Source organism: Nicotiana sylvestris, chromosome 11 (assembly GCF_000393655.2).
Source record: "Nicotiana sylvestris chromosome 11, ASM39365v2, whole genome shotgun sequence".
In the NCBI taxonomy this organism is placed as follows: Eukaryota; Viridiplantae; Streptophyta; class Magnoliopsida; order Solanales; family Solanaceae; genus Nicotiana; species Nicotiana sylvestris.
In genome coordinates, this window is record NC_091067.1 from 36,494,146 (window position 1) to 36,512,796 (window position 18,651).

Sequence of the window (18,651 nt, forward strand, 5' to 3'; positions counted from 1 at the left end):
ACTTACCGAGTTGTCAAGATTTCTAGGGGGAGGATTTGGCATTTTAGGCTCAATTGGATTCAACATGCCCAACTGCCTCAATCTATGGAAAAGACTGGTATATGATTCCCCCAGTGGAGTGAAGGTCTTTTGCTTCTATGACCTTTCATTCTTGAGGGCTTAGTTTGGTCGGAAACCTGTCCCGGGGGGATTTCTGTAGGCCCTTAGGGGTGGATATGTGTTTTGTCGAGCTGGGTATGGATTTTGTGGAGCCGGCGCATGCCATTGTGTGTGTGCCAGAGTTTGGGTATAGGTTTGTGCATGATGGACGGAAAAATAGGGATCTGGCGGTGGGTAGTAATGTTGTGGAGGGCTATATGAAGTGTGGGGGTAATTTTGGTGGTAGGGTCGTGATTGGCTATAGTAGGGTGACGGGCCTCTAGATCCAAACCAGGCTCTGGACTCAACAGTCGTGACATCTTCTTTCTTCTTTTTCCCAAGTACACCCCCAGTGCCGCTTTGAATGGCCTGGGTGGAATCCTTGATCGCTGAATAACTCATGATCTTGTTGGACTTAAGCCCCTCCTCGACCATGCCTCCCATTTTTACAACCTCATTAAAATATTTGCCAATTGCGGACACTAGATGACCAAAGTAGGTCGGCTCCAAAGCCTGCAAAAAGTAATCAACCATCTCGCTCTCTTTCATTGGGGGATCTACCCTAGCTGCTTGCTCCCTCCACCGGACCATATTCTCTAAAGCTTTCATTGTGCTTCTTTTCCAGTTTGGTCAGGGATAGTCGGTCCGGAATGATCTCAAGATTATACTGAAAGTGACAAGCGAATTCTTGGGCCAAATCGTCCCATGTGTACCACCTGCTATGATCTTGTCTGGTGTACCATTCTAACGTAGATCCACTCAAACTTTGGCTGAAATACGCCATCAGTAATTCATCTCTTCCGCATGTTCCCCTCATTTTGCTACAAAATCCTCTCAGATGAGCTATCGGATCACTATGTCCGTTGTACAAGTCGAATTTGGGCATTTTGAACCCCGCCGGTAATTGTACGTTTGGGAACAAACACAGGTCTTTGTAAGCTACACTTACCTGACCTCCTAGCCCTCTCATATCCCTGAAGGATTGTTCTATGCTTTTCATTTTTCTGAACATCTCTTCCTGTTCAGGATTTCTAGCCAGTTTTTCTGCTTTCCCTGGTAGGTCAGAATGTGGATCATATGGATAGGTTTCGGGCACTTTAAAGGTAAGCTCCGGGGGATAATACTGGTTGTCCTGAGCTTGGAACACAGGTTCACTCGGGGATTTATGGAATGCAGCTGGAGATGCCACAAAGACATGGGTGATTGGCGGAGGAGGGTATGGAATGGATTTTGGTGGTGGAGCTTGTGGCGTATGAGAAGTAGTGCCATGGTAGTGTTGATAAATGGGAAAACCTGGATCGGTGGCAGGATGATCCTGAGACTGAGCTAATGGTTGGGTAAAAGCAGGGTTAGCAGGGTAAGCTGACGGTGATTGCCCTTTGGACCAGGCCTGGTACATTTCGGCCATCTGTTGCTTAAGCTTGAGCATCTCCTCTTTCATTTTATTGACGTCCAACTCCTCTACCTCAACACTAGTGTCGACATCTAGGATAGACATGATTTCCGGTATTGGTCCCTTCGATCTGGTTTGGTAATGATAATGTGCTAGTATCCTCTAAATAAACTAACTGCTTGAATTCTCTGGATTACAACAAACTTGTTAGTTTTTAGAGTTTAACACATATGTAATTACACGTTGGGATGTAATTCACCTAGGCAATTAACCATTTCTATCATGCATTTACTTCGGTTGCGTGCGTCATTCCGGCCTCTCATAATTGTGCCTCTTTCTTTATTCTATCCTTCTTTATTTTTCATTTTCCTTCTTTTTTTTTAGTGGTGGTCGAATCCTATAGAGATTTCCTATGTATCACGTCCCCGCATGAATCAGACCATGCGTAGTTCTGTCAGATAAGTGTGCAAGTAAATAAAACATTTTTGGGATTTTTAGCTTTTATAAAACAGATGCTTCGATTACACAGTCTCAATATCAACAAGTTTCAAAAGACCAACAGACTCTGACGCAAAGACGACAAACAGACTCCGAAATCAAGCTATCATACTCTAAAGAAATGCAGACTCGAAACAGAAAGAAAATGCAAACACAACATGACTCACAGACTCTGACAGAGAAGGAAATACAGATTCAAACGAAAAATTATGAGTACATCAATGCTCCTGGTGTCCGTGGGACATCGTTCGGTCTCTCCACGGGCCTATGTGCAAGATCCCTTTGAAGTCGGTCCAAATTGTTCATTATTTGCTTAACAAAGGTCATCACTGCCGCAAAGAATGTAGTGCGGGTCATACCCTCACAAATGTGGCACTTCATAATGATGTAATCAGCGATGTTTCTAATTCTCTCTCTTATGATGCCCTTTTCTTGTAACAAACGCCCAATCTGCTGGGCCCTGGCCTCCAAGGTTTGCTTGGCTGCATAGTTTTGTTCCTGAAGTTGTTGCCAGTCTATTTCTAATTGTGCCAATGTCGTGTGACAGTGTTCCCTTTCAACCTTGAAGTCTCTTGCCTGTTTGATCATTGTGTTTCTCGTGGCGATGACCCTTTTCTTCAACCTCGTGACCTCATCGTCGTACCTTTCTCTCAACTGCTTAACCAAGCATACCCGTTCATCTGCATTTTTTGCTAATTGTTTTTGATCCCTGGCCAATTCACTTTCTGCTTTGTTCAAATAGAAACTATAGTTACTCACTTTCTGCCTTAGGTTAGCTACGAGCTTTTCATCTCAGTTACTTCAGACTTGATTTTCTGCCGCTACTTTTAGTTTCTGAATTTGAGCTCGGAGGGCCTCATTTTCTTTAGGTAGTTTCTTTTTCTCTCCCTCATCTGCGGCGGCCTGCAGATCTTTCTCATTACAAATCCATGACTTGCTTCTCCAATTTGCCTATTGTAACCCTGTACCCATGTTCTTTAGCCAACCAATCCCACTGTTCTTGCGACGCCTTGACGAACTCCTGGTGATGGGGTCTTTTGGCTGGTCTCCCAAACTCGATTTCTCTCCTATACCAAGCAAAGTAGTTTGGCGAAACTTCACCTTTGGACCGATCGCATACGCATGTATTTGCTGTTAAGTGTTGACACTTGCTCCAAATTTGTCAAACTGCTGCTTTATGAATCCGTTAGGCCCGATCTTGACCACTTGACCGCTAAGATCTTCATCTTTCGGAACTATTTGGCATCTCCCCAACTGCCTCAATACTCGATACGGGGCATAGGGCTGAAAACTCCTGAGTCCCATCAAAAAGAAATGGGGTCCAGTGGCTGGCATATATATGATTTCATCCACAGGCAACCATCCAAATGTCCATTCTATTTGGCTTGCAGTGAAAGAACGGAGGCGCGCTGTCCACTCTGTGACCCCTTCTGGTAAGCTGATTCTGTCAACCTTCGTAGGAAATTCCTCTATGCACGTTTTCTCCGTCGACCCACAACTCATAAATTGAGGACGACGACATAGGTGTTTGATCATCCACATCTGCAGCAACACGTTGCACCCCTCAGAAAAGTCTCCCCCGGCTTTGCAGGCTGTGAGAGCGCGGAAGATTTCAGCTACTATCATGGGTGCGAGGATGCTGTTGGCCTGAGCAAGTAAAGTGCTAACAACCCCAGATACCCGTATGTCAATGTTCTCGTCTTTTCTAGGAAACACCAGGAGTCCCAAAAAGGCTACCATGAATGCAAAATACCTATGTTCTTCCCACTTAAGGCGGTTTCCTTTGCTACAGATTTTGTTTTCCGGCTTGTTGAACCCCCTATGTGGCCATATCTGTTGTATATAAACCGCAAAGTACAAAAACTAGCTACCAAGTCTGGGTTGTGGACCCCCTGCTTATTTTCAAAGAGTGTAGGAACATGTGTACGGCTACGACCCTTGGAGCAATCAGGTACTGGTGTCTCAGAGGAACCTTGGGACCCCCGATGTATCCGGCTATTTCTTCCAATGTTGGGGTAAGTTCAAAATCTGAGAAATGAAATACATTGTGAGCCGGGTCCCAGAATGCGACCAATGCCTTTATGATATCCCCCCTAGGATTAATCTTCAGCAACCCAGTGAGGCCTCCCAGGTATAGCTTGACAGTGTCGCGCCCTGATTCTCCCAAGTCATCCCACCACATGTGCAACTCCAAAGGGATATTGTTCATAAATATTACGTGTAAATTCTGACTTGTGGTCATTCTGCATATTTATTAGGGTGGTTAAGCAAAAATCACGATTCAATTGACTCAAAGATAACATGGACACTTTTTTCTTCTTTTTTTTCTTCTTTTTTTTTCATTTAAAATAAAACCCGGTTTTGCCAATACGGCCTTTCAGCACCTCGGGGTCGAAGTTTTTAAGGTTGTGTCGGCTAACCGGTGAAAACCTTGAAAAAAATGACCATAGGCAGCTAATCTTGCAAAATAGCCTTTCGGCGCCCTTTTAGGGACATTCAGCTATTCCTAAAAAGAATGGCATCACCCTAATTATTTTTAAATAAAAACTTTGTTCTTTCGGATATTTTCACAAAAAGTGAAATTGGACCCGATGGGGGGTGCCTACGTATCTCACACCCTGTGAGAATCAAACTGGCGTAGTTCAGGCCGATAAAACAAACTTCTTTTGAAAACAACACTCTTTTTTCATTGGCAAATAAAACTATTTTTCATAAAAAAAAACTCTTTTTTTTCTTCTTTTTTTTTCATTTTCTCAAAAATTCGGCAGAATTTCGACATTATTTGGACATTGGGCTTTTTTTCAAAACATGCGATTATTTCTCTTTAACCCTCGTACCTCTATCTCTCTTTCCTCAAAATATTTAAAAGCCAGTCAGTATGCAAGTCCGAAGCAAACAAATGCACAAGCAACAAGTAAGATGCATCAGGATGGTCTTTTGTCATTTTTGGTACACCTGTCCTAGACATACCCAACCCCTGTGTTGAGCCTCCAAAGTCAAATGCACGTGATGCAAACAAACGTTCCTACTAGGGATCCGGGATGAAGCTGAGTTATTCTAGGTTCATAACCTGGGTATTTGTTCTAAACTGTGTACCCGAGCAGACAACTCGAGTAGAGAAGGGGGCTACGTACCGGGAACCAAAAGGCCATCCGGCTTAGTAACTTGTCTGAGCCTCTTTCTTATTTCAAGGTATAACACTAACAGAATAGAGAGTCTCGACCAGCGAGCACATCCCCGAAGATGAGAAGAGAAGGGCTTCGTAGTAGTTTATATGCAGTTCAGATAATATCAAAGCGGTAAATAGCATCACTTAGCACATTACGCCCAAACATGTAAAAAAATCAGATAAAACAAGCCAATTATAACAATTATTTAAAGCTTGAATTCTGAACCCTGAACCAGAGATTCTGGGTTCGTTCCCCAGCAGAGTCGACGGAGCTGTCACACCTCCTTTCTACTTGCGCCGGCAGGGGCGTAAGGGAGTTTTTTTCAATTAAAGGACAATCGAAACGGGAATTATTATTTAATTCAGAGTTGCCACTTGGGAGATTTATGGTGTCCCAAGTCACCGGTTGAATCCCGAATCGAGGAGAAGAAATGACTCTGTATTACAGTCCGCGAACCAGAAATCCAGATAAGGAATTCTGTTAACCCGGGAGAAGGTGTTAGGCATTCCTGAGTTCCGTGGTTCTAGCACGATCGCTCAACTGTCATATTCGGCTTATTTATCTGATTTTATACATGTTAGACCTGTGTGCAAATTTTAACTCTTTCCCACTTTTAGTGTTGTTATTTTAAGAGAGAATTGCAACGTCGTGAAAACACGTCTCGAACCACGTCACATCAATGCACCCGTGGTTATTGACACATTTCGACTCCGTTGAGATTTGGATTTGGGTCACATAAATGTGCACCCGAGTTTAAGAAAGTAATTTATTAAAAGCGCGCCTAAAGTGACTAGCGCGTTATTATTTTGAGGAAAGCCATGAAATTCATTAGACGGTCCGTCCCGAAATCTAAAGTATTTTAACGCAATATTTACTGAGGGCCCCGCAACTTATGCGTTTTATTTGGCGAGGCTCGTCTCATTTATTATTTAAAGACTAATCCTAAAATGACAATTATTCTTCTATTTATTTGTCTCTAAAGAAATAAGTAAAAGGGGGCCCTAATTAGTTAATATTAGAAAATCCTATAGTCTATCAATTGAAAATTAGTAGACCAAATGTCATTTCAACTTTAGGTCCAAAGAACCCAATCCATATGTTGGATCGAGTTTTGAACTACACGACTCGGTTATTTGATTCTGCTAACATTCATAAATAAGTTAACTGATTCAAATTCAAGTAGACTATTGATATTAACCATTAATATGCAATTACTTGTTCCTACGTCGAAATAGTGAGCTTAACGAACAAAGGAGAGGACATCAATAACTAGCATGTTGGGCTGTTTTAAAAGCGCGTTTAACCTGAAATCGGAATAAGCACCACATGTTGACTTCTGAATTAATTGTAGGTCCAAACAATACTGATATCCGATTTTTAACTCAATGTTAACTGAAATTAGTACTAAACTATACTAAGTCTACAACTAATGAACACGAATTAACAGTTTAAACAGTCCTAATTAAGTACAAACTTCACAGTCTACATTTCATTGAGTTATAGATCAAATTGGACTATACAACTACTTATCATCTATATCTACTGAGCTACAGATACAACATCAAATAATTAAGGGCCCGAGCACTTCCATTTCATGTTTACATCTCAAGGTTACATCAAATTGATCTTAGTTGTGTACCTGGATTGGAGTGAACAGAAGAATAAAAAGGAAGTCAGCAGCAGTACAGCACGGCAAACAACAACAGCAGCAAATAACACCAGCAGACAACAAATTGGAATTCATAAACAGCTCCAAACCCAGTTTCAAATTAGGAAAACACTTGACCAAAACTCATAACCAGTTGTGAAACCAAACAGCAACAACAAATAACTCCGAGTAACTAATTGGACCTCAAACTCAACAAGAAAACCAACCAGTGAACCTCAAACACTCCAGTAAACAGATTTGAAACTGGAAACTACACCCCAACAATTAAAAATCAGGCACTTACTTCAAGCTTGCAATGCTATTTTTTACTGCTTAAAGAAGAATCAAATGCAGAACCTAAGAGGACTAATTGCTTTTTTTTCTATATTTCTTGCTATTCTTTTTGTGTCACCTTTGAGTCTAATTTCAAAAACCAACCCCCTTTAACTCTGTCCATAATTCGAATTACACCTATGAATGCAATGAAACAATATATTTTTGGTTTTCTGTTCTTAAACTCTCCCGAACTCTAAAAAGCTGAATGTCTTAGCTTTTAAAATGCTGTCTAAGACTGCCTTTTTAAAAAAAAAAAAACTCTCCAAAACTTCCTCACTCCCCCAAGACTGATCCCGGACTCCTCCCTTTATACTCAAACACTGACCCTGCCAGCTCGTAAGAGCACTCAGGTAGAATTAAGAAAATAATTCTGCCCATGATATTCTTTAGAACTCTACTAGAGTATGTTTTGTTCTGTTTTTGATTCACTTGTTCACCACTAACCCTTGTCTTTTCTTTATTTAATTCAATGGTTATGGGTAGTACATACTTTAATTTCATTCCATCAGGCCTCCCCATGCTATTCTGTTTTGTTCCCCACTACTACTAAACAAATGCATTAGTTTAATGCTACATTAGTACTTACTGGACAGAACACTTAAACTAACCATTTTAAAACTTTTAGGTCCCAAATTATCCCCTGAAACCCCTGTGATTACTATCCTACCCCAATCCTTTTAAACCTGTATGAAACCTCAGCTATAACCAATTTAAGCCTATCAATTGACTAATGAACTAACTCCTAATCAACAACATTAGGACAATTCAACAAGGTCAGATTTATATCAGAACAAACTTAACAGAATAAACAAGTAGATTCGAATCATTAAACTCAATCACCAATTGAACTCAAATCAAATCTAACAGCATTTCAACCAAGATGGGGATTCAATGATTCAGGGCAATAGTCAGACTGGACTATTAAGGTCAAAAATTGATTCACACAGATGCATGAGAATAAGCTATCTATATTGGGAACAAATATAACTCCAAATTAACCTCGAACAAAATGCTGGAACAACAAGTATACTAGCTATGACCCTTGAGGCTGAGAATACAAAGGTCAGAAGATAAAACAACATCCAATAACTTAAAGAGAACAACTGAACTATAGACATGAACGGACCAATTGATGAAACTATTTAATCGATTCAACAATTTATAGCATATGCTAATCAACAGAAGCAAACTGGACCAAGAAAAAGGTCCGAAAGAGGAGGAAGAATTACTTGACAAAATGATGAATTACAACTTAACACAGATGAATTACTTGACAAAAATGATGAAAACCTAAAGCAGCGACTAATTACAACTTAACACAGACAAATAAACATATACAAAAAAGCTAAGAAGACCTTACTGTTCTTTTCTCGGATCCCACCAACATGCCCTTTCGAACTTGAGTTCCAGTTAGTATTATACGTCTATTTCGTCAGAAATAGACTCATAATACTAACTAGAACCCGTTCAACCCTGACAGCTTCGAAACAGTCTCGAACCGTTGAACCCTAGATCCGTCATTCGGCGAGTTTTACTCGGATTCGAGCCAATTTGGTTAGTGGTTGGCGACTAGGAGGTCAAGGGGATTATTGGGTGTGATTTTGGGGTTAAATGGACAGGCTAGGGTTTGGGACGGGGATCTTCGATCGAAGATTCGAGGAGTTATAGTATGATTCGAGGCTAATGGAGTGTGGATCGAAGAGGGGGGAACAAGGTGGTTCAGGGGTGTATTTCTGGGGTTGTTTGGCCACCGTCCGCCGCCGTGGGCAATTTCCGGCGGGCGGAAGGCGGTGGTGTGTGGTGGTGTGTGTTTCGGTCTCTAAAGAGATGAGAGAAGGGGGTGGGGTCTGTTTGGCAAAATATATACTGGGAGCGAAATTAGATCCAGGCCGTTGGATCAATTAAGATCGACGGCTTGGATCAAATCACTAAACGGAACGGCGTCGTTTAGTTTGTCTTGAGACCAGGTTGGTCTTTGGTGGAAATGGGTCGGGTATTGGGCTGATTTTTTGGGTAAGAACTGGGCTGTGGCCAATTTGGCTCGGTCCGGTTCCCATTTTGTTTCTTTTTCTTCTTTTTCTTCTATTTCCTAATTAATAAAACTAAAATTCTAAATTGAATTATAAACCAAATTAAAAATACTAATTAATTCCTAATAACAATTATCACACACAATACCAACTAAAATAAAATCACACAATTGGAGATTAAATGCAAAGTACATATTTTTGTGATTTTCATTCTCGCAAATCCAAATATTGTTTAATTAATTCCTAATTGTAAAATTAAATCCTAAATGCACATGCAACACATATTTTTGTATCTTTCTTAATTAAAGTAAAAATAAACATGCACAGAAAAGTACAAATAAATCACAAGCAACACAAAACTATTTTATTTTGAATTTTTGGGAGTAGTTCTTGTAGGGCAAAAATCACGTGCTCACAATACCAACCGTAGAGTTTGTGATGTTGCATTCATGATCGGAGAGAGAGTGTTGCTTAGGGTATCACCCATGATGGGTATGATGAGGTTCGGAAAGAAATGCAAGTTGAGCCCTAGGTATATCGGACCTTTTGAGATTCTTGAGCGAGTGGGAGAGGTGTTTTACAAGCTCGCGTTGCCACCTAGTTTATATGCAGTTCATCCAGTGTTCCATGTGTCCTGCCTTCGAAAGTATCACGGCGATCCATCCCACGTGTTAGATTTCAACACTATTTAGTTGGACAAGGATTTGACTTATGAGGAAAAGCCGGTGGCTATTCTAGCCCAGCAGGTTCGTCAGTTGAGATCAAAGAGTTATCCTTCAGTTCGAGTGCAGTAGAGAGGTCAGCTCGTCAAGGCAGCTACTTGGGAGTCTATGTCGGACATGCAGAGTAAATATCCCCACCTTTTCACTAGCCTGAGTACTTTTCTATGTTTGTTCGAGAAGAACGGTTATTTTAGAGGTGGAGAATGTGATGACCCGAAAGGTCATCTCATATTTTAGATTCCAACTCTGTGCTTTTGAGATTTAAACACCTTATTTTATCCCTCCTCGATTTGCATGCACAGTCCAGGCGTGTTTCCTGAAAGCTTTTATGTAAAAACTAATAAAAATATGAAAATTTTGCTTAAAAGTCCATTTGAGTTGACTTCAGTCAACGTTTTGAGTAAACGGACCCGAATTCCTATTTTGACAGACCCATGGGCCCGTATCGTGATTTGGGAGTCGGGCGTATGTTCGAAATTGAATTCGGAAATCCCTAGACCGAGTTACTGGACTTTGTCAAAAATTGAAAGTTAAAGGCTTAATGAAATTGAAATGTTTGACTTTTAAGATATCGGGTTCATATTTTGGTTCTGGATTCCGGTATTGGTCCAATACCATATTTATGACTTGTCTGTAAAATTTGGTGAGAAACATAGGGTTTGACAGGATTCGGACATCCGGTTGTGAAAATAGAAGTTTCAAAGTTTTCTAGAAAATTTTTATTTGATTTGGTGTTCTATTAGTAATTCTAGGTGTTATTTTGGCGATTTGATCGCGCGAGCAAGTTCGTATGTTTTTAGACTTGTGTGCACTTATGGTTTAGAGCCCCGAAGGTTTGGGTGAGTTTTCGATAGGCTACAGAGTGAAAATTTGACTTAAAGCATTGTTGGTTCTGCAATTTCTATAACGGGTGTCTGGTCTCCATTTGCAAGATCAGTGTTCACATTTGCAAACATTCCCCATGTTGATAGGCTTGCAATTGCAAGCAAATTCTTCGCATTTGCGAAGAGTACCTAGGCCAGTAATAGTTTGCATTTGCGATCAAGAGGTCACATTTGAGGGGAGCCAATGTTCGCATATGCGAAGTGGGAGCTGGGCAAGTAGTGATCGCAAATGCAATCAGTGGGTCGCATTTGTCGAAGGATCAGAGTTCGTATTTGTGAACTATTCATCGCAAATGCGACACCTACAACTAATCAAAACTTGACTTAGACAAGAATTTTGGTTTATTCTTCAAAGTTTCAAACTTGAAAACCATAGAGGCGATTTTTCAAAGGGCTCTTCTTCCCAAATCATTGGTAAGTAATTCTAAACTAGGTTCTTTCAATCTAATGGTTTTGGGTAGAATTAGAGATTTTTGTAAAATGGAGATTTAGACCACAAATTGAGGTCGGATTCTAAAATAAATTATATAACCGGGCTCGGGGTGAATGGGTAATCGAGTTTTGGTCTGAATCTCTGTTTTGGACCAAGCGGGCCTGGGTGTTGACTTTTTCAATAATGACCTAAACTGAATTCTTTGCAATCGTGGGTAGTTCCGAAGGCTTAATTTGAATCGTTTGGTTGGTAATTTGCTAGATTTTGTTGGTTCAGAGGCTTGTTTGAAAGGAAAAGCCGTGATTGAGCTTTGAATTTGGTCTTTGGAGCGAGGTAAGTGTCGTGGTTAACCTTTACTTGAGGGAATATGACTCGTTTGTCTATTTGTTACATGTTTAAATGTTGGGTACAATGTATATGTGAGGTGACAAGTACCTATGCGTTGTTGTCGGATTAAAGCATGCGGGTGAGACTTGGTTTCTCGTAATTATTGCTTCCTTTGATCATGTTATCCATGTTTAGACTAATATTGTTAAATTGATCATTCTTATCATGTTTACGGATTGTTGGTGATAATTGAGTATTGATTTCAAAGTTGAGGTTGGTATTGTGGAACCAAATGTTGATATAAGGCTTGTTCTTGTTATATTATCTCCTTGTTGTTATTTGTTCATGGCTTTATGGTAAGGGAGAGTGTTAAAGCACAAAGGATGATGTCGTGTCATATTGTGAGTGTTAATGCACGAAGGGTGATGTCGTGCCATATTATGAGTGATAATGCACGAAGGGTGATGTCATGCCATATTGAGAGTGTTGATGCACGAAGGTTAATACCGCCCCTTGTTATGAGAGTTAATGATCGAAGAGTGATGTCGTGCCATTTCTATTGATTTATATTGTGAGATTGAGAGTAAAAGAACGAAGGTGATGTCATGCACTTTTCTTTATTGTGTTTAATTGTTTTCACTAGTTCAAGGCATATTTTGACTGTTCTAGTTATCATTTCTGTTGTGACTGTCTTATCTTGTATCCCCCTCAGCAAGTCCCCCTCCCGATATTACTTGTCTAACCCTTATTTATTGTTATTTGTACATATGCTATTATCTTCACATGTTTATCATGTAGGTGTCATGTCTTATCCTCGTCACTACTTCGTCGAGTTTAGGCTCGACACTTACGAGTACATAGGGTCGGTTGTACTCATACTACACTATGCACTTCTTGTGCAGATTTGGGTACCGGCCGTAGTTGATCGTGAAGTTAGCAGCTGGACTTGCTTGCTTAAAGACCCAAGGTAGATCTGCTGGCGTCCACAAACCCTGGAGTCTCTTCCTAGTCTTATTATTTTACTGTTTCTTTTCTTTCAGAATAGTGTATTTCCTTTCAGACTCTTTTTAGTAAATCATAGTAGCTCGTGAGTTGTGACTCCAGATCCTAATTGTATCAAATATTACGGGTTTATGTTATTCCGCAAATCAATTTTAGCTTCTGTTTAGCTTAATTGTTCTTGATTGAAATTGGCTAAAGTTGGCATTAATAATCCTCTATCGTCGACTTGCCTCGCAAATAAAATGTTAGGCGTCACCACGATCCCGACGGTGAGAATTTCGCGTCGTGACACAAACTCCTAAAGTCTAGTTCGCTCCTAAAGACTAGTTCAAAATTATTTCAAATTCAAACCAAAATTACTACAGTAAATAACTCCTAAGCTGAAACAGTAAAATAATTTTACTGAGAGCCGCTTCTAAAGCTTATTTCTAACATATTCATAGTAAGGCATGGCAATTAATTTAAAGCATTTGTTCTATCTTTTCATAGGCACTTTCAAGCAGTTGACTACTCAAAGGGGAAATCTGTTGGGTTTTTTTAAAGGTCGATGGAAAATGGAGGAGTCACCTTTTGGATTCTCCATCTCACTCTTTCATTACCTGCAAATACAAATGCATTGTTTTAGATTTTTCAAAATAGAAATTTCAAAAGTGTTTTCATATTTCTAAAATCAAATAGAATCTGCATTTTGTGATTTTTTCCGTCATTTGAGTTCGCGAAAGTTCAATAATTTGTAGTGCCGCTATTTCAGTATAATTTTTCGTTTTCTGATAGGAATTAATCTAAATAACTTTAGTAATAGTGAAGAGATTTAATTCCTTAGGAACACACAAAATATTTATAAGCTCGGAATATTTTTTTATTTCTTTTTTGTAAGCTAAATTTTCTAGTTTTTTGTTTTTCTGTTTATGAACTAAGTTCTACTAACAAAATCAACTTTAATTTACAATTAAATCAGGTAGCTAGACCAATAAACTCGGGGGTAATATAAGCAGTTTATGTGCATGGTTTTGAACAGACTAAATTATGAAGTGTTGACTTTGGAATATACTGAGCAAATAAGAAACGGGAATAGAAATAGAGCAACTGTTTTTTAGAATTTCCGCGTTGCACAAGGAGTTGAAGTTGCATTCTAATATATAGCGCCCTATATGATGCAATATTTTGCTTCACGATTTGAATATGGTGTATTGCAACCAATAATTTTTTCAAAATACTAGATGAAACTGAAAATTCTGTGACGTGATAACATTAATCATAATAGCCAACAAGCCAAGTCAACTTAGTCAAAATAACCACAAAAATTTTCTTGAAATTATTTAGATTATTTCACTTGGCATCAAAAACTACAGTATGGATCGGACCTAAAGAAACGATCGTACATACAATACGATAATACAAACATAATTTAGTACTTCTCACAATCACTACAATTCTAGTGAATTGGTAGTATTTTTATTCTTTCAGACACAAGACAACATACCACTTTTTATTTATCGTACATAGAAATGAGAATTCTGAGAGCATTTGATGCTTATTTGCAGTTGTGGTAGCAGTAGCAATAACGTCTAAAGATGCTCTTCTTAATGCACATACCCCTCTTTGCCCCCTCTTTCTCTTTGCATTCTTCGTCGCAGTGTTCACTAATAAAGCAATAGCCAGAAAATGTCTTGCTCTTCCTTCGGCAAAGTTTGCCCTCGGCCGCTTGCATCTCTGTAAGGAACAAAAACATATCATAAGTTTGTTTTTTTGGTGAAAATCATTTATTTGAATTGAAATATATGAATTTCTTCTAAAAATGTTGAAATATATGTTTTTTTGGTTTTAAGTTATAACAGTAATGATAATCATTTCATATTAGCGAGTTCGTATTTGATTGTGCAAAGGCACACCTAGGTGCTAGCTGCCTGTACTACGAAAGGACTATAGCAAGTTAACAACTAGGGTAAAATCAATTAATTTATAATGAATTTTTGCAATTTTATGTAATATTGGATTGTAGTTTTGGGTCCAAATATTTATAAAGACACCGACTACAACTAGCTTGGGATTGAGGTATATATACCATTATTTTGTTGTAAAAACACCAATTTTTTGGACTTAAAATATATATGCGTACAACTTTTTCACAAATGAAATGAAAATGAAAGAAGTACCAACCATTGGATGAAATGAGGAGGAAGCACAAGAGGAGAGCAAGGAAGGTTGTGTAACTCACTAGTGACTTTGCCATATTCGTATACTTATAATACGATCTTTCTATTTTCTTTGAAGTGATTGGTGTGTGAAAACTATTAAGGGAAGACAGGTATTTATAGCAAGGCCTGGCAATTTATTTAATGGTTAGTCAATTTTTCCAATGAAACTTGGTTGCCTATTCAAAGAAGAAACGAGTAGTCTAAGGAATGAAGCAAATGATATTTTATACAAGTTAAATATTTGGCAAAATTTTGACTAAATTAATCCTTCTTTTTTCTTTTTATTATAAGATGGGCATTTGGATATAAAAAATTGAACGTGAACTCGTGAAGCACGGTATTGGTAAGATTTAGAAGGGATCATGAAGAAGGAGTATGTTTCCTCATTGCACAAATGAACTGATCAGTTTGTATTCTCATATATCACTTGTAAATTGTAACTTTCCACAAGAGAAGTAGAATTATTATTAACTTGTTAAAATTGTTCTGGAATATTTACGGTAACAATTTTTTTTTACTGGTCTTATTTCTTTATTACATTTTGAGTCAAGTCAAAAAAAGATAAATAAAGTGAAACGAAAGGAGTAAGTCAATTGGGTGGTTTCTTTCATGTTCTTGTCTGTATCTTAAGTAACATATCCCAAATATATAGTTTGACTTTAAGGCTTTTTGACAGGTGATAATCAATTAGAAAAGGCAACTCGAATATTCTACAACCTGATTTTCTACCTTAATAAAGTTTCTGTAATTTTACCTCGTACGTGGAGTTGTTTACAAACTACTGTAATCATATACAAAAATTCTTTAGGTGATCAAGGGTCAATATTTGTGTACGGCAGAAGAAGTCTTTAATCAAACATCAATATTTATGGCTAACTGCAACTCCAAAACTAAGCAAACTTAGCTACACATAATCATCGTAACAAATTCACAAGTATTTTAAATGATTAAGTACTAAGAAAAGATGTACGGCAGAAGATGTCTTCAATCCTTACTCCAATATGCCCCCAGCGTGTAGTTGTCCTCCAAACTGGTGTGATCTTCCCAAAATTAGGTTTAGAACCCCTTTTATACAAGTTAGGGACGACTCAGATAAAATTCAAATTTTATAGAGTAGTTTCACATTGGGGTAGGACACTCCCTAACAAATGCAAGCTATACACTTACCACTTCACCAACCACAACACATGGTGATGAATAGAATCTATTGCTTGATTTACAAAAATAGTTTAGGGTTGAGACTCAAGATTTTCAATAGTATGACTATTGGAAAAGGAAAATATTTGAGTATTGGAGTGAATGAACTGCAAATTAATGATTTCTTTTTTGAATATGGGATAAGAACACCAGATGTCAAACTTACCAAAAATTAAAAATGTTTCATAGTCAAATCATCGAAATTCCTTGCTTTAATTTAGAGGATTAAGAGACATATTCCTCTTTGAATATAAGGAATTATCATATATAATCAAGAAGAAACTGGAAAACCAGATAGTCCAATGAATAGAATGACTTGCTTAAGGTACAACAGACAACAAAATCAAACAAATGCAGAAATCTTTCTTAAAAAGAGAAAAGAATTAATTTTCTAAATACGAACATGATTAATGCAATTTTATATGTTAAATTTTGCCGTAATACCAAGTCAGTTTATGTCCGCAGATTCTGGATCTTGATATTTCTTTAGGAGTAGTGGTTACCCTAAAAAATTGGATAGCAATTAAACTTATAATGTGGTTTTAAGGATATGTGATTACACCTAATACCAATTGATAAACGTAAAGATAAGTGATGCAAATTGACAATAATATAAAGCAAACTAGCGTTTTGACAGAGCCCTCGAGCTTGAATACCCTCGAGCTAGTTACGCAAGAACGGTTAAAATGCAACAAGCTGATAAACAAGAGGATGCAAACTAAAAAGAGAATATTGTTTGCTTTAATCTGTGTGAATGTAAGATGCTTACAAGATGATTATGACCCCCTTTATATAGTAGAGGAATCCTATTTATGGTACAATTCTAACTATGGAAGTAAATCCCATGATTAACTAGATAACCACCCTTGATTCGGTGTATTCCGAGATTTACGCCATGATCTCTGGTCAGATACGAATATCTTGCCTTTCCGTTATTGCGATTTGCTCGAAGTCTGTCATATTTGGTCTTGGTCGCTGCTGGCCTTGATGGCACTAAAAATATGGTTTCAGTTTCCTAGAGGCGCTTAGCAATGCGAGCCCAAATTTTCTAGGTGGAGATATCTAGTTTCGGCCTCAACTAAGGTCCTTCTATCATAATAAATTGGAAATTGTACTTGTTATACCAGAACTAGGACTCCACTTACTGCTATTTCTGATACTGCCATATACAATACAGTTATTCGTCTGCCCTTGGCGTGTGAAGCAGTGACGGGCTCGATAGATATCTCTTAAGTTCTTCCAAAGCCTGTTGGCATTCTGGAGTCCATGTAAAGTTGTTTTTCTTCTTTAGTAACAAGGAAAATCGGTGGCTCTTATCGGAAGACCTCGAGATGAATCGCCCTAGGGCGACAATGCGCCCGGTTAGCCTTTGCACGACCTTTATGTTGTCCACTACAGTGATATCCTCGAGAGCTTTGATCATGTCATGGTTGATCTCGATTCCTCGGTTGGATACCATGAACCCGAGAAATTTACCTGATCCAACTCCGAACACATATTTTTCGGATTTAGCTTCATGTTGTACTTCTTCAATATACTGAAGGTTTCCTGCAAATGCTTTATATGGTCCTCTGCTCGCAGGGACTTAACTAACATATCGTCAATGTAAACTTCCAACGATTTTCCTATTTGTTCTTCAAACGTTCGATTTACTAGGCGTTGGTAAGTGGCACTGGTTTTTTTTAATCCAAATGGCATTACGTTATAGAAGTATGTGCCATACTTAGTGATAAATGAGGTCTTTTCTTGATCATCCAGGTTCATTCGTATTTGATTGTATACGGAGTAGGCATCGAGAAAATTGAGGATCTCGTGGCCGGCCTGGCGTCGATCATGCGATCGATGTTAGGCAACGAGAAAGAGTCTTTGGGACGTGCCTTATTCAAATCTTTATAATCCACACACATTCGTAGTTTGTTCCTTTTTGGGGGGACTACGACTACGTTTGTTAGCCATTCCAGGTATTTGACTTCCCGAATGGACCCTATTTTAAGGAATTTAGTTATCTCGCCCTTGATGAAAGCATGTTTGATCTTAGACTGGGGTCCTCTTTTGTGCTTGACCGGATGAAATTTCAGGTCTAGGATCAACTTGTGAGTGGTGATCTCCGGTGGGATACCTGTCATGTCAATATGGGACCAAGAAAAATAATATATGTTAGCTATAAGGAATTGAATGAGTTTTTTCCTGATCTGTATGCAGTTAAAATCGGGCTCGCCTACTGCACAAAAGATCGGGACTGAAATGAGATGGGTGGGAGATCAATCCCGGATCAAGGTACGAAGTTAGAACATACCGTCGAGTCCGTAACTCTGGAACCAACCTCGTCTCCGATCAAGATCGATGTATTCCTATTGGACCGAATAAATAAAGGCTAAATATTCGTGACTGGTCGGATATCACGGCATAAAACTCGGCACATATCTGTGAAAGACTGACTAATTAGCTAATCATGAGATTTCTGACCTTTTATAGAATTGTATCTAAAGTAGGATTCTCTTACTATATAAAGGGGGTCTGATCATTTGTAACTCACATTGTAATACGTATCAAACGACAATACACTATTATTTCTGATTCTTATTATCTTGTGATTTTGTTCTGATATCAATTGAGGCACTTTCTTGCTCGAAGGTGATTAAACTTCAAGGCTAAAACTGTTCAACTTGGGTGGT

General features: G+C 38.6%; 1 protein-coding gene across 1 annotated transcript; it reads right to left on the reverse strand.

Moving 5' to 3' along the window:
- Positions 1-13,939: 13,939 nt before the first annotated feature.
- LOC104220584 (defensin-like protein 1) lies at positions 13,940-14,861 on the reverse strand. The gene is made up of 2 exons (XM_009771481.2): positions 14,742-14,861; positions 13,940-14,294 (listed from the first exon to the last, which is right to left on the reverse strand). The coding sequence occupies exons 1-2, from the start codon at positions 14,812-14,814 to the stop codon at positions 14,116-14,118; spliced, it is 252 nt and encodes an 83-aa protein (XP_009769783.1). The 5' UTR covers positions 14,815-14,861; the 3' UTR covers positions 13,940-14,115.
- Positions 14,862-18,651: the final 3,790 nt, after the last annotated feature.

What these genes read in the sequence shown, in the direction of transcription:
- LOC104220584 (XM_009771481.2), bottom strand. Translation starts at nt 14,814, where the DNA reads ATGGCAAAGTCACTAGTGAGTTACACAACCTTCCTTGCTCTCCTCTTG. An exon ending in CCTCCTCATTTCATCCAATG is followed by an intron (nt 14,295 to 14,741) that starts GTTGGTACTTCT and finishes TGTTCCTTACAG; the next exon opens with AGATGCAAGCGGCCGAGGGC.